Source organism: Alligator sinensis, unplaced genomic scaffold, assembly GCF_000455745.1.
Source record: "Alligator sinensis unplaced genomic scaffold, ASM45574v1 scaffold387_1, whole genome shotgun sequence".
NCBI classification, from domain to species: Eukaryota; Metazoa; Chordata; order Crocodylia; family Alligatoridae; genus Alligator; species Alligator sinensis.
Window position 1 is genome coordinate 1656331 of NW_005842196.1, and position 12273 is coordinate 1668603.

Genomic DNA, 12273 nt, shown 5'->3' on the forward strand with positions numbered 1-12273 from the left:
AGTTTGTTTTATTACAAAGCTCTCGAGCCCCGCCCTTCCCCGCCCCGCGGGGCCCCGGCTGCCCGTCGTGCCAGGCCCCGTGCACCCGCGGGGCAGCACCGCCCTGTCCGACCGCGCGGAGCGGCCCGCCACCCCTAAGGAAACTCCTGGCAAAGGCGTCCCAGCGAGCGCCGCGGCTCCTTCTCGGCCCCTTCGAGAAGCTCCAGCGTCTGTCGGGCGGTGGCAGAGGTGCGAGGGCAGTATCTCAGGGCTCCTCGTCCCTGAGGTCCAGGATGTTTCCCAAGAGGACACGGAAGGTTGGGCGCTCCTCTGCTTTCTGCAATGAAAGGAGGAGCCGCCACATCAGGCACGCACGGGTGAGCGTCCCTACGCGGAGTCTCTAGCAGTGCTCGCTGCGGTGGCAGATGCCTGTCCCCAGCCCTCGCTGTTGTGGCAGTTGAGGTGGGACCTACAGGCAGACCGAGCCCAAGCAGCAGTGGCGCTAGAGGTTGGGCAGAGCATGAGGGAGGCGCCCTGCAATAGGCACCAGTCCCTGGGACGCACAGTGCTGGGAGGAAGCCTACCTCATGCCAGCAGCTGTACATGATGGCATAGACCCTTTCTGAGGCCTGCTGAGGCCGATAGAGGCGCAGCCCCTGGATGACGTGTTCCGTTGTCTCGGTGTTGTTGAACCTCTCATACGGCATCTTCCCCAGGGAGTAAACCTCCCACATCAGAACGCCTGTCAAACAGAAGTGGGTTCGGCTGGTTCACAGGGCAGAAAGGATCACAGCTGGAACTGCTGCTGGCAGTTTTAGCTCTCATCCCAGCCCCATTCAACACTCCCCTCAACAACAGCTCTTGGAATTACCACAGTCTGCCTCTGAACTCACCAAAAGACCAGACATCGGACTTGCTGCTGAACTTGCTGTACATCAGGACTTCAGGGGGGGACCACCGCACTGGAAACTTGGACCCCACTGAGCTTGTATACTCATCATCTAGGACATACCTACAATAGATAATAAACCTTATGGGATGTTGCCTTGTTATTTTCTCATTCACTTACTCTGCCGTATGAGCCTTTCCCAATCCTGTCTGAAAAGCAATGGGGTAGGCCAAGGAGGGGAAGAAGGGACAGACTGGAGACATGGGAGGGAGTATAGGGAGATTTGGATTGGAGAGGGCAAAACAGAAGGGGGGATGAGAGGGAGAAATATGACCATCTAGGAAATAAGAGCAGAAAGGGGGAATGAGGAGCCAAGGTAAAGGAAGAGCAAAATACATATGACAGACGAATGGGTTGGAGAGACCAAAGTAAGAGATGGAGAACCAGGAAGAAGACTGAGAAAAAGGAGGAAGAGCGATGGGTAGAGAAGAGATGGGAAGGTAAAAGTTGGAAAGGAAGTTTGAAGGGGAAGGAGACAGGCATTTGTATGCAAACTGACCTGGAAAGGCCAAAATCAGAGACTTTCACAATCCCCTGGTCATTCACCAAACAGTTGCGAGCAGCCTGTGGGCAGAGAGATGGAGACAGGATCAGCACTGGCTATGCTACCTACTTCCCACTTGCCCCTCTGTTGTCCTCTGTTCCTGGAGGAACTATTTTCTAGAGCACAGTCTTTAACAAGAGCTACCAAGCCACTAACAATCTCAAAGCACTGGCATAGTTCAGTCCATTCGCTGGACTGAACAGCAATACTATAACAAGAACAGATCAGGCACCTTGGATGGCATTACTGCCAAGCTAAGACTTAAAAATGGTCTGTCTGCAGATGTGCTACATAAGAATTGTGTCTACAAACTGCAAACAAAGCAGGATATTCATCTTTAGAAATGAGGTCTTGAATCCCTTCCATTTTCTACTGCGTTGACACAGAGAGAGTACAGCCCACGTTCCACCATTTTGTTGAAATGACAGTGTTCGCTGTTTGGCTGAAATCAGAGCCTGCCTTCATGCTGGACACCTAGCTGGGCAAAATCGGGTTGCAAAATCTTGTACTTTCTTCAGTGTCTCTGTGTGTGGTGCTTGGTACTTGTTGCACATATTCTGGGAGGGAAAGGGAGGTTATGGAGAGAGTTTGCAGCGAAGACTATGTGATTCCCTTTTCAAAAGCCCATGATAACCTGGACCCAAACCATAAGAACCAAATCAATTTTAAGTAATATATAGGACTTGATATATTGATTCAGTCTGTTAGTTTGCAATCCCCTGAGCTCTTCAGGTGAAGACACCATAGTCATACACTTACCTATAACTAAGAGGAATTTCCTTGCTGGCCACTGTAGCAATAAACTAATTCCATCACATGAGATTTGAAGCTGATTTCCCCATCTTTAATCTGTGTAACTATAAATATGATCATACATCAACTAACCCAGCCACAGAAACTGACTTCCCACATCAGAGCAGTGCAAAACCTTGCTATACCCAGATAACAGGAGCAAACATTTCCTGTTGTTTGTTCTCAAAGACTGACCATTAATTTCTCAGTGAGAACGTATCTTTTTAGCACTGGATCTAAGGGATGAGGCCAGGACATTATGACATTCATGAAATTACATGTAGGCCCCTCACTCATTCATATTCTTTAAGGACCTACCAGATCTCGGTGCAGGAACTGCTTGGACTCCAGATACTCCATGGCCTCACAGATGTCCTTGCACATCTCCAGCAACTCAGAGGGCTGGAACCTCTGTCTGCTTTCCCGCAAGTAGGTCAAGAGGCAGCCGTTGGCCATGTATTCTGTGATGATAAAGATGGGTCGTTGCTTGGTACAGACCCCATACAGCTGCACCAGCTTCTCGTGAGACAAGTCCCTGCATGGGGAAATCAGAGGAAATGTGTACTGCAGAAAAAGCAAATGGGTACAGAAAAGCTTGCAACATGGAGATGGACACCTGACAAGAACAGATATTCCATGCTGGCAAAGTTGGGTGGGAATTCAGTGATGGCAATGCCCTTTCCCCTCAAGACAAGTGATCCCTCCAGGGCAGGAGAGGTATTAATAGAGGTGGCAGTACTGGGAATGTCTAGAAGTGAATGAACTTAGAGGATTAAATCCCACCATTCCACCCCACTCCAGGAAATTCTGCAGATACAACTATTCCAAATGAAGTATGTTTATAGAAAAGACAGAGGAAAGAAAGATGATTTGTTGCCACTTACATCATAACTTTGGCTTCATCGATAAACTCATCCTCTGACATGGATCCTTCTCGGATCATCTTGATGGCCACATCGTATTGGCCTCTCCATTTCCCATACTTTACCACTCCAAATTGCCCAGTCCCCAGCTCTTTCAGAAAAGTCAGATCCTTTGGCTCAACCTCCCATGACCCTACAACAAAGAGACAGGATCATGCATCAGAAGAAAGGCTGAAGGAAGGCTGCAGGCAGGTGCCTGCTGAGGCCAGTCCTACTGTTCACAAGGGCTTGCCTCAGGGGATGTTAACAAGCTGTGGCAGCAGAACAGTCCTTGTATCCCAGTCCCAGTAAAACACTGCAGGGAAAGGTGCAGGAGTGATACAGGGAGACACAGTATCAGCCCACACTGTTAATGGGGAAGAGCAATCATTACCATAGCCCAGTCCAGCTGTGGAAGGAGCATTTTTTCGGTATTGAGACACTGGGTATTTCAGTCTGGATATAAGCCCTGAAACAGAAGAGAAGGTAACATGGTCAGCTGCATCATACCACAGCTGCCCCCAACACTTTGGAAAAGAACATCAACAGAACAAGACACAAATATTCCTGCATCAGCAAAATGCTACAGTCCTTGCTTTGTGTCCCAGCTCTGTCTGTCCTCTCATGTCTCCTGGCATCTGGCCTGTCATAGCCTCCAAAAGGCTTGGGCTTTTGACCCAACATTTGTTCCATGTACTGTAGATGCAGAATTTCATCCTGGGTTTATCTGGCTTGTTCTACCTCCTCTGAATTGCTGTGGTCTATTTGAGAGGGGGTAACTTGTGCCCGCGGGGTTCTTGAGAAGTAGGGACCTAATTTGCAAGGAGAGGGGAAACATACCATAAGCTGCTTCTATGTCAAACAGAGGAAGTGCCTGTACTTATCTTTCATGACTGTCACATATCACTTGAGTTTGTTGTTCAGTTTTGAATTGCTGCCTGCTTGAATTCAAAGTTCTTCACACGTGTTGTGGACATTTGGTTTCCTGGGGACAATTAGCGGTAGTGCACCTTGCGCTGCTGCTAGTTGTCCCCGGGGAACAACCGTGCCACATGTGCTGTGGTGTGCAGCAAGTTACCCTGGGTGGGGTAGGGGAGGCTGGGGCCAGCACTGGGCTGGCCCCAGCAGCCTTACCTGGGGTTCTGGGAGCCTCCTGGGGCTGCAGCAGTGGTGATTCTGCTGCAGTGCAGCTCCAGGCAGCCCATCTCCGCTTTTGAGCGATGTGTGCTGCCTGTATGTGCACCACTCCACCTTTTTTTCTCCATGGTTTTTTGACCCCTTATCCAGGGGTCAAAACCCCCTCTGCGCTGCTCCCCCACAGTGTAGAAAACGACTGAACATGTGGTATGTGGTGCCATAGAGATGTCTGCAGTGCCACATATTGCATGGCTGTGCTCATCTGGATGCAGCCACTGGGGTGTGTAGTAAAGGAAATCATGGCCTAGGTAAGGAGTTCTCTGCAGCACTATAGCAGTGAGTCCTAATGCTGGGGTTTGGGCTTTTTGCCTAAGGAGAGAATCTGGAGATCAAAAGACAGTGGTCTCCCAAAGGTCTGTGCTCTGGAGAGGGAGGGGGAAATGCTATGAGGATGACATAGAAATGTAGACTGACAGATGTTGAGGTCCACAACATGCAAGGCTTATGGTGCTGAGGGAGAGTGAAGGGTACCAGGTCTAGTGAGGGATGCCAAGCATGGGTAGGACAACATGCAGGTGTCATTCTGCTGGTGTGGAGCCAGTGGTCCTGCTTGGTGACTTGACCAATAATGCAGGGTGGGGGGAGTAACTCAGAAATCTTGAAAGGGCTGGGCTGAAGTGATTGGAGAAAGGCATCAGAAGGGCCCCCCATAAACCAGTAGACCATGACAACTTTCCATCTTGTCCTGTTGGCAGAAGTCACCTTGATAGAAAAGAGTTCCTTCCCCTTTGATTCCCTCTATAGGAGAAGATAGAAGCAGTGTGTGTATTGCAGGATGTGTGTCAGGTATGGGATCCTGACTGAAGTGTGCTTTGCTTGTGTATTTTCTTGTTGCCTACTTGCACTAGTATTTAGCTGTTGGTTGTCTTTGATCTGGCTCTGTCACTCACCGGCAGAGTTGTGCTGATGGTATGTGATGAGCTCCGGAATGGTGTTGAAGAGGTGCTTTTCTGCCAGGTAATACTGGTTCTGGGGTGTGGAGCATACCACGTAATGGCGGATTGTTCCCTGCAGGTCCCTGCAGAATCAATATGTACTGTCAGTGGTTCTAGGGGGAGCCTAGAGAGTGTGACAGCCAGTGAGTAAGACAGGTCTGGAAATGCCACTGGAGTGAGGGGGTAGCAACAAGACAGAAACCATGACTGCTATTTTATGCCTAACAAAAAGAAAGCAGCTTCAGACATGACTTACCCAGAGGACTTGGTATATACTGAGACTGTGTATTTTCCTGTCTTGCTGGTGGAATCTCGCACTATGAAACCTCCTTCTTTCCCCTGAAATATACAACAGTGAGATGCAGAACAGAGGATGAGGCTGGATGTCTGTGAGGAGCACAGGGATGGACTCAAAGAATCCAATAATGTGCATCCAGTAGGGATCATCTCCCCTGTGCATAGCCAGTGGAGACGTGAGCAAGGGTTAAAGTAAGTGGGGACCTGCAGAGTGGAATTAAGGGGATAGGTTACCAGTATGAGGTGTGATGAGATAGCAGAATCACCACTATCCCACAGGGAGCAAAGTCCTTGCCATTGAGGCATTTCCTGGAAGCGTCTCTATGGCTGATCAGAATGCTAGTGGGCAGGGCACGGCTGCTCTTCCAGGTGCTGGCAATCCCGTGTCAGTCAAGTTGGGATGAATTTTGAGAGTTAGTTTTGCTTTGCCTTTGGATTGAATGCTTGGTCCTGGTCACAGTGCTCTGAGCCTTTCACAGTTGTAAGACCCTTTCATGCAAATTTCTGGGTTGATCCCTCTTTTCCCACCATTTCCTTTCAGTATCTATCTGCTTCTACTCTCTTGCACTCAACCATATTCCTGCCAGCTGCAAAGGAAAGCTGCTGCCGCTATATACAGCTGTTTAAAAAACTTAGACCAGATCTTCTACTGGTGAAAACTGATGTAACTCCAGTGACTTCCATGGAGCAACATCAATCTACACTAGATGAGGATCTGGTCTGTTAAGCCTCAGGATGCTTTTAATGACTACAGAATTTGTACCAGTCACTAAGGACAACCCCAGGCCTTCTCTTAGAGCCTTTCCAGCTGTGAAGGCCCTTCACTGCATTTATGAGCATATGACAGCTTTGCCTGGACCTGACAAGGTTGGAGGAGGAGAAGCAGAGGGAGGTCACTATGCAGATACTCTCATTGGTTCCCTTCCAGGAGCCCAGTACTGCCAAGAGGGATACAATAACAGCCCAGACTGGCCTGCAGGACTAAGTCACTTAATGTCCCAAGCTCACCTCTTGCTTCAGCAGTTGCTCTGCTTGGCTCCGGGTTATGTTTTTCAAGTACCACCTGGAAGGTGAGAATATGGTAGCAATCAGGGAGAGATATCAGAGTAGGGGCCATTGTGGGGCAGGCATGACAGTCACTGGGAGTGGAGAGAGCCTGTGTGGGGAAGACTGTCATCTTCACCTCTACACAGTGTCTGGGCTCTGTTTCTTCATGTATGAATGGCTGTGAGGGAGAAAGCGGCAGATCCAGCCTGTCCCAGTGTGGGGCATAGGGGCTCAGAAGTTAAAAAAAATAATCTAGGTTTAAACAAGCCCCAGCAGCTAATCCCACAGCTTCTCATACTCACTCAAACATTTCCAGAGAGTCCCTGGTCTCTGTGACATAATTGCTAGGGATGTAACCTTCTTTCCTGCAGGAGAAGAGAGACCCTATTAAACAGTCCTGGAGGAGCAGGAGCTCAGGAAAGAAAGAGGAGTCCTGTGCCAAGATCCTGGGGTGGAAGACGTGCACTAGGGAACTTGCTCAAATCGAGCAGACACTAGTGAGCCTCTGCAGTGATGGTGATGGGCTTTGAAGAATGCCTGCATAAAGGCCTACACAGATATCCCAGTGAAGGCCTCTTCCTTCTCACACCATGATAAGTACATTATCAGCCCTTCCCTTCCCTGCTCCTCTTGCTAATGCTCAGTAGGCTGTCAAATCTGCTGATCCTTCCCAGAACTAGCACAGAGCCATTGTGGCCTGAAAGCCCCAACTCCAGCACTGGCCCTGGTCAGCTGGGTTTAAAAGCTGCTTCAGTTAAGTTCCCAGTAAGTGGGATGTTGGGAGAGGACACAGTTCCCCATTGGTTCTGTGGCAACTGAGAGAGGTACATTCACACAGAAGAGGAGTGCATCCATGTGTGGGAAATATAGTTGTGTCCAAGGGTATGCTTGAGTATTTGTGCTCTGGGACTCTGCTCATGTATGCACACCCTGGCTGGCCTGGGGCTCAGTCACAATCCAGGCCAGAGTTCTTACCCATTCCTGTCCCGGGCTCTCCACCAAGGTATATCGCTTTCTTCCAGAATGAAGTACTCTTCCCCCTTCTGCAGCTGCAAGTCCTGTGCATTCATTGGCACATAGTCATAAAGTGCCACAACCTTCTTCATTTCACCTGGCATGCTGGGAGCTGGCTCAGGGGGTAGTGGCTTCATCATCATCTTCCAGGGGGAAAAGCATCAAACAGTAAGACCCTGAGCATCACCCTCTGAAGCTGAGTAGGTTACAGAGTTCTGTGGCCAGGTGCATTCTCAAGCCAGGGCAATTCATGATATGGTACAGTATCCCTCTTGCTTCAGTTCCTACCTCCCTGTTTCTTCATTGCACTTACATGCTCCCTGAAGCTTTTAAGAGATCTTTCCTCCCTCAAACTTCTCACGGAATAAATACCGATCCCCTGTGGCTCTTCTAGGCACAGCCCCTTCTTTCTCTTTCCATTTACCCTTATCTCAGGACTTCAGGCTCCAGCTTTGTCCCAAATCCTAGCTCCCACTGAACAGAGAAGGTCTGTCAGCCCCACTCTGGCCTCTGAATTTCCTGGCAAGACCTTCTTCCAGATAAGGGCCTGGGACTGGGCCTGGCTAGTTCTTGAATGGGAGATCCCTTGGGATCCCAGATGTTGTAGATCCAAGGCTAGCTGTGGTAGGACACTTGATAAATTCTCTAGACTATAGAAATGGAATGAGAGGTAGGACTTCACTCTGCCCATTGTTATTGCTGAGGTGACAGGAAGCGAAGGAAGTCCCTTGGTTCAAACTCATTCTCTCCTTGGGATAGGCTCTCCACAACTTCCCTTTGGCCAATGAGCTTCAGGGTCCTGTGAAAGGACAGTGTCCCTGCAGGTCTCTCCTGGGTCTGAGATAAGAGCAACCCTCACTAATGCTCAGTAGGTGGGCAAATCTGTTGCTCCTTCCCTGGATTACCTGTTCTTAAATGCTTTGGAATAGGGTAAGTTGGCCCTGAGTGCCTCACAGCCATTAAAGAGAAAAGGCCATCCTGGCCCAAAGGCAAGTCCCAGCTGCTCTCTGCATACCTGATCCTCCTCGGGCGTTGGAGGAAGAGGCTTCTTTGTCTTGCGATGAGACCGTCCAGTTTTTAAACCTTTAAAGTATGAAACAAAAAAAGCTGAAAAATGTTATTGGTATGAGACACTGATGAGTGATGAGATGCTGGGAAGATGAGCTGGAGCCTGCATTCCAGAGATGGAAGGGGGAGTCAACATGCAGAGAAATGGAACCAAGACAAGGTATCACTTGGTTTCTTACTTCCGTTCCTGCTCTCCAGGACCTGGCAGCCCATGGCATTCTTGGCCGTCTGAGAGCAGCACAGGTATTGTCCATCAATCCAGAAGCAGGGGTGGTACTTTTGTACCAGGTCGCTGTTGTAGCGGATCACTGCAGCAGGAAAGAGAGAGACTATTTGTCCCATGGGAACTGCCACCAATCCAAGGGGCAAGAGCTCCCCCCACCCCATACTTATCACTTGTGCTTTGGGAGCACTAAGAAGGGATTCTCAGTAGTTCACCTGAGTTCTTCAATCTACACTCCTGTCTTGACTCTCAGTAACATGAGAGTATCTTGTACTCATCCCTGGGGCCCCTGAGTGTCTTGCTTACCAACCACATTTCTCTCTTGATCTGTCCAGCCAGGAACCCTGGAGAGATACCAAGCCACTTTCTATTCTTATTACTAGATTTAAGGTGTACTGCTGTCACCACAGATGTGTTAGTGGCACAGCAAAATATCACATGGAGCTCCCAATAATGTGCAGGGAATCTCCCCTAACAGGAGACATTTCCTCAGCTGGATGGAATCAGGATACACATGTTGCTGAACAACAGAACAGTGTGTGGCACTTGATAAGCAACCAGAGTTGCCTTATTTTGGACTAAACTCAGGTGGAGGCTGCTGAGGAAGTGATTAAACATGGCGGTGAACTGAAGTTACAGTCACTGCAGCACTTCATGCTGGCTCCATGAGGGAACAGGCTTAGGATAAAGGACAAGCGCAGTGTGAACACAGAATAGCATCACCTGAGCCACAAGCCTTGGCTTGGTCTTCACTGTCAAGAAGGTGAGACTATTTTACACTGAGGAAATATTTCTCTTGCCATAAAATCTCAGAGGATTTAAGATGGGAAAACACCAGAGGTGCCCGCCATGAAGTGGGTAGGCCAGGTCAGCACCACACCGTTTCCTATGGTTGACTTTTTCTCATTTACTCAGGGTAAAAACACTGTGCTTTGCCTCTTTAAGTGTTTCAAAGGGAGGCAGCTAGTGAGCTCAGTAAATCTGCTGTATAGACAGCACTTCTAGCAGTGAAGACAAAGACAAAGACAAAGTTGCTTGAATGTCTTGTTTAAGAAGATAGGGGTTGTCATGCAACAACTGACTTCCCCGTTATCAGGTTGCCATCCTTCCTGCCTGCATAAGGAGACTTCCCTGTGTCAATTCAACTAGCTAATCTCTCCACATGCATATGAAGCCACAGATATATATATATACACAAGCACACTGAGACACACACCCCAACAGATCCATCAGATTTAAATAAGCCGTAAGAGCTGCAGCCCTTCTACATTGAGTCATGGCAATATGTTTCCAGCTCTAATCAAATTATTATAGCCTGAAGTTGATGTCATTGCTCCAGCTGTTGCAAAGAGGATTTGGCTTGAATTACAGCTCCTGCCTTGTTCTAGTTGAACTTTAAAAAGGGTTAACTTCAAAAATCAGAGACTCACCACTCTTCAGCTGGTGGATCCAGCGCTTGCGTAACTCCTCTGTTGGTGAGAAGATATAGAGGGGTCCTTCATCATACACCACCTGAGGGACAGACAGACTGAACCTCTCTACAGTAGGGCCTGGGATTTCTGTATGGGAGATAGGTGGGGACTGCTGGACACCTTTAACTTCTGATTGCAGAGCATAACTCTTTTAATTTTGTTCCAGCTCCTTTACTGTGCTTATGAGACTGTGACTAAGAGGTTATAAATAAGCCCCCTCCCCTGAGACTTTCCACTTCCTTCTCTGACTTTCAATAGTTTGGGGGCTGATTTGTTCACCATATGGGGCCCAGGCAAGCAGAGTAGGTAGGGAGCCCAAAGTGCTCAGTTCCAGTTTATGACTGGATCAGAGGTGGGCTAAGGTGGCAGTGGATGGGGAAGTTCAGACAGAGATCAGGCTTATGAAGATCAAAATGTCTTCAGGTGTCTAGAACTAGCAACAGGATAACACTGTATGCAGGTAGATGGCCAGATAGCCAAATAGCAAAGGTGGGCCTGCAGCTCACCCCCAGATCTGAGCATCCCATGCTTTGGAGGAGGTTCGAGATTCAGACATTGTTGCTGTCCCCTCAGCCCATAAGGGCAGAACCAGAACTTTGACTTTGAACCTGAGGGGAGCTCAGATCTGGACTTACATGGTGTTGCTTGGGCTCTGGCTCAGAGATTGCAGACAGAGCCCAAAAGCTTTGAGAAACTGTGTCTGCAACCCTGCATAATGGAAACACATAGGCAGCCTTAACCAGTGTGTCAGAGCAAGAGCTGCTTATCTTTTCTTTCTTTCTTGGTTGCTTGCTTTCTTATAGGTGGTGAAGGGAGCTGCTGTGTGACTTACCCAAAGGTCACAGAGCCAGTCAGTGTTGGAGCAAGAAGCCAAGCCCAGACCTGAAGCCAGATCCCTGACTGGTGCTTTAACTATGGGGTTCATGCTGACAGCACCATAAGGGTAGGTTTTCTTTTGCATATTGTAATCAGAAAGTATTTAACATAGAAATATTTCTACCTCCTCCCCATAAACATGACAGGATCCTGCCTGGTGGGAGCAAAAACAGCTTCCCATTGCTCCTCACTGGGGCTCATGCTAGGCAACAGCCTGTGACAAGATGAGTCTAGTGCCAGCCCCTGTTGGATGTGCTCCCATCACCCATCTACTCTTCCAGCCTCAGGGATGGGAGTGAGAACAGACCAGCTGCCTGCAGGAAGTGAGATGGTCTTGCTTGGATGAGCCTTAAAAGACTTCACAGGTCAGTGTCCAGGTGTGACCTGCACCTAGAAGCAAGCAGGAAGCCAGTGCTACCACTGGCATCAGTGTCACAGACTCCCAGCAGCTACTGCCACCACTCAGGCAGCTATGTTCTGCCCTCGTGATTGTTTCTAATGGTTCTTGCAGGACAGTTCTGTGCACAATAGTGACAGTGAGTTGCACTGGACACTGCTAAAACCTGGTTCAGTGTTGATCCATGTAGGAAACAGTCACAATGGAACCAACAGTACTCCAGACTGTGAGCCTTTCAACAGTACTCTGTACTCTCTGGGCATCATCCTCATCTCGTCTGGATGGAGCCTCAGGCATCTGGCCTGTCATCCCCTGTCCTACCCAAGCACTGGGAAAGGAGGAACATCACACCACCATGCATGTCCAATCAGTGGACCCAAACATGACAACCTTTGGTGGTGTGATCCCAGGATAGCAAACTGACTATCCTCATTGCCTCCTTTTCTGCAAAGTGAGTCAGGTACAGCAGGAGCTGGGGGTGAAGGAGACTCACCTGGAAGGGATATGGGAACCTCTCTATGATCGAGATCTGCTCCATCTCATTGGAATCTTCTCCCTTTCTCTGTAAAATAAAGCAGGAA

The 12273-nt window shown here is 48.9% G+C and overlaps 1 protein-coding gene across 3 annotated transcripts in view; it reads right to left on the reverse strand.

Moving 5' to 3' along the window:
- Positions 1-83: 83 nt before the first annotated feature.
- BTK (Bruton tyrosine kinase) overlaps positions 84-12273 on the reverse strand; it is a 23462-nt gene continuing 11272 nt past the window's right edge. For 2 of the 3 annotated variants that reach the window (XM_006026519.3, XM_025207469.1), the window contains exons 4-19: positions 12186-12254; positions 10378-10459; positions 8904-9032; positions 8672-8739; positions 7618-7799; positions 6945-7007; positions 6604-6658; positions 5555-5637; positions 5254-5381; positions 3561-3635; positions 3149-3320; positions 2583-2799; positions 1428-1492; positions 873-991; positions 564-721; positions 103-316 (exon numbers count right to left, since the gene is read on the reverse strand). In XM_006026519.3, the coding sequence (XP_006026581.1) occupies positions 245-316; positions 564-721; positions 873-991; positions 1428-1492; positions 2583-2799; positions 3149-3320; positions 3561-3635; positions 5254-5381; positions 5555-5637; positions 6604-6658; positions 6945-7007; positions 7618-7799; positions 8672-8739; positions 8904-9032; positions 10378-10459; positions 12186-12254 (1737 nt within the window). In that variant the 3' untranslated portion in view covers positions 103-244. Of the gene's footprint in view, positions 722-872; positions 992-1427; positions 1493-2582; positions 2800-3148; positions 3321-3560; positions 3636-5253; positions 5382-5554; positions 5638-6603; positions 6659-6944; positions 7008-7617; positions 7800-8671; positions 8740-8903; positions 9033-10377; positions 10460-12185; positions 12255-12273 lie in introns of all 3 variants that reach the window. The other variant, XM_025207468.1, reaches the window with a different exon arrangement.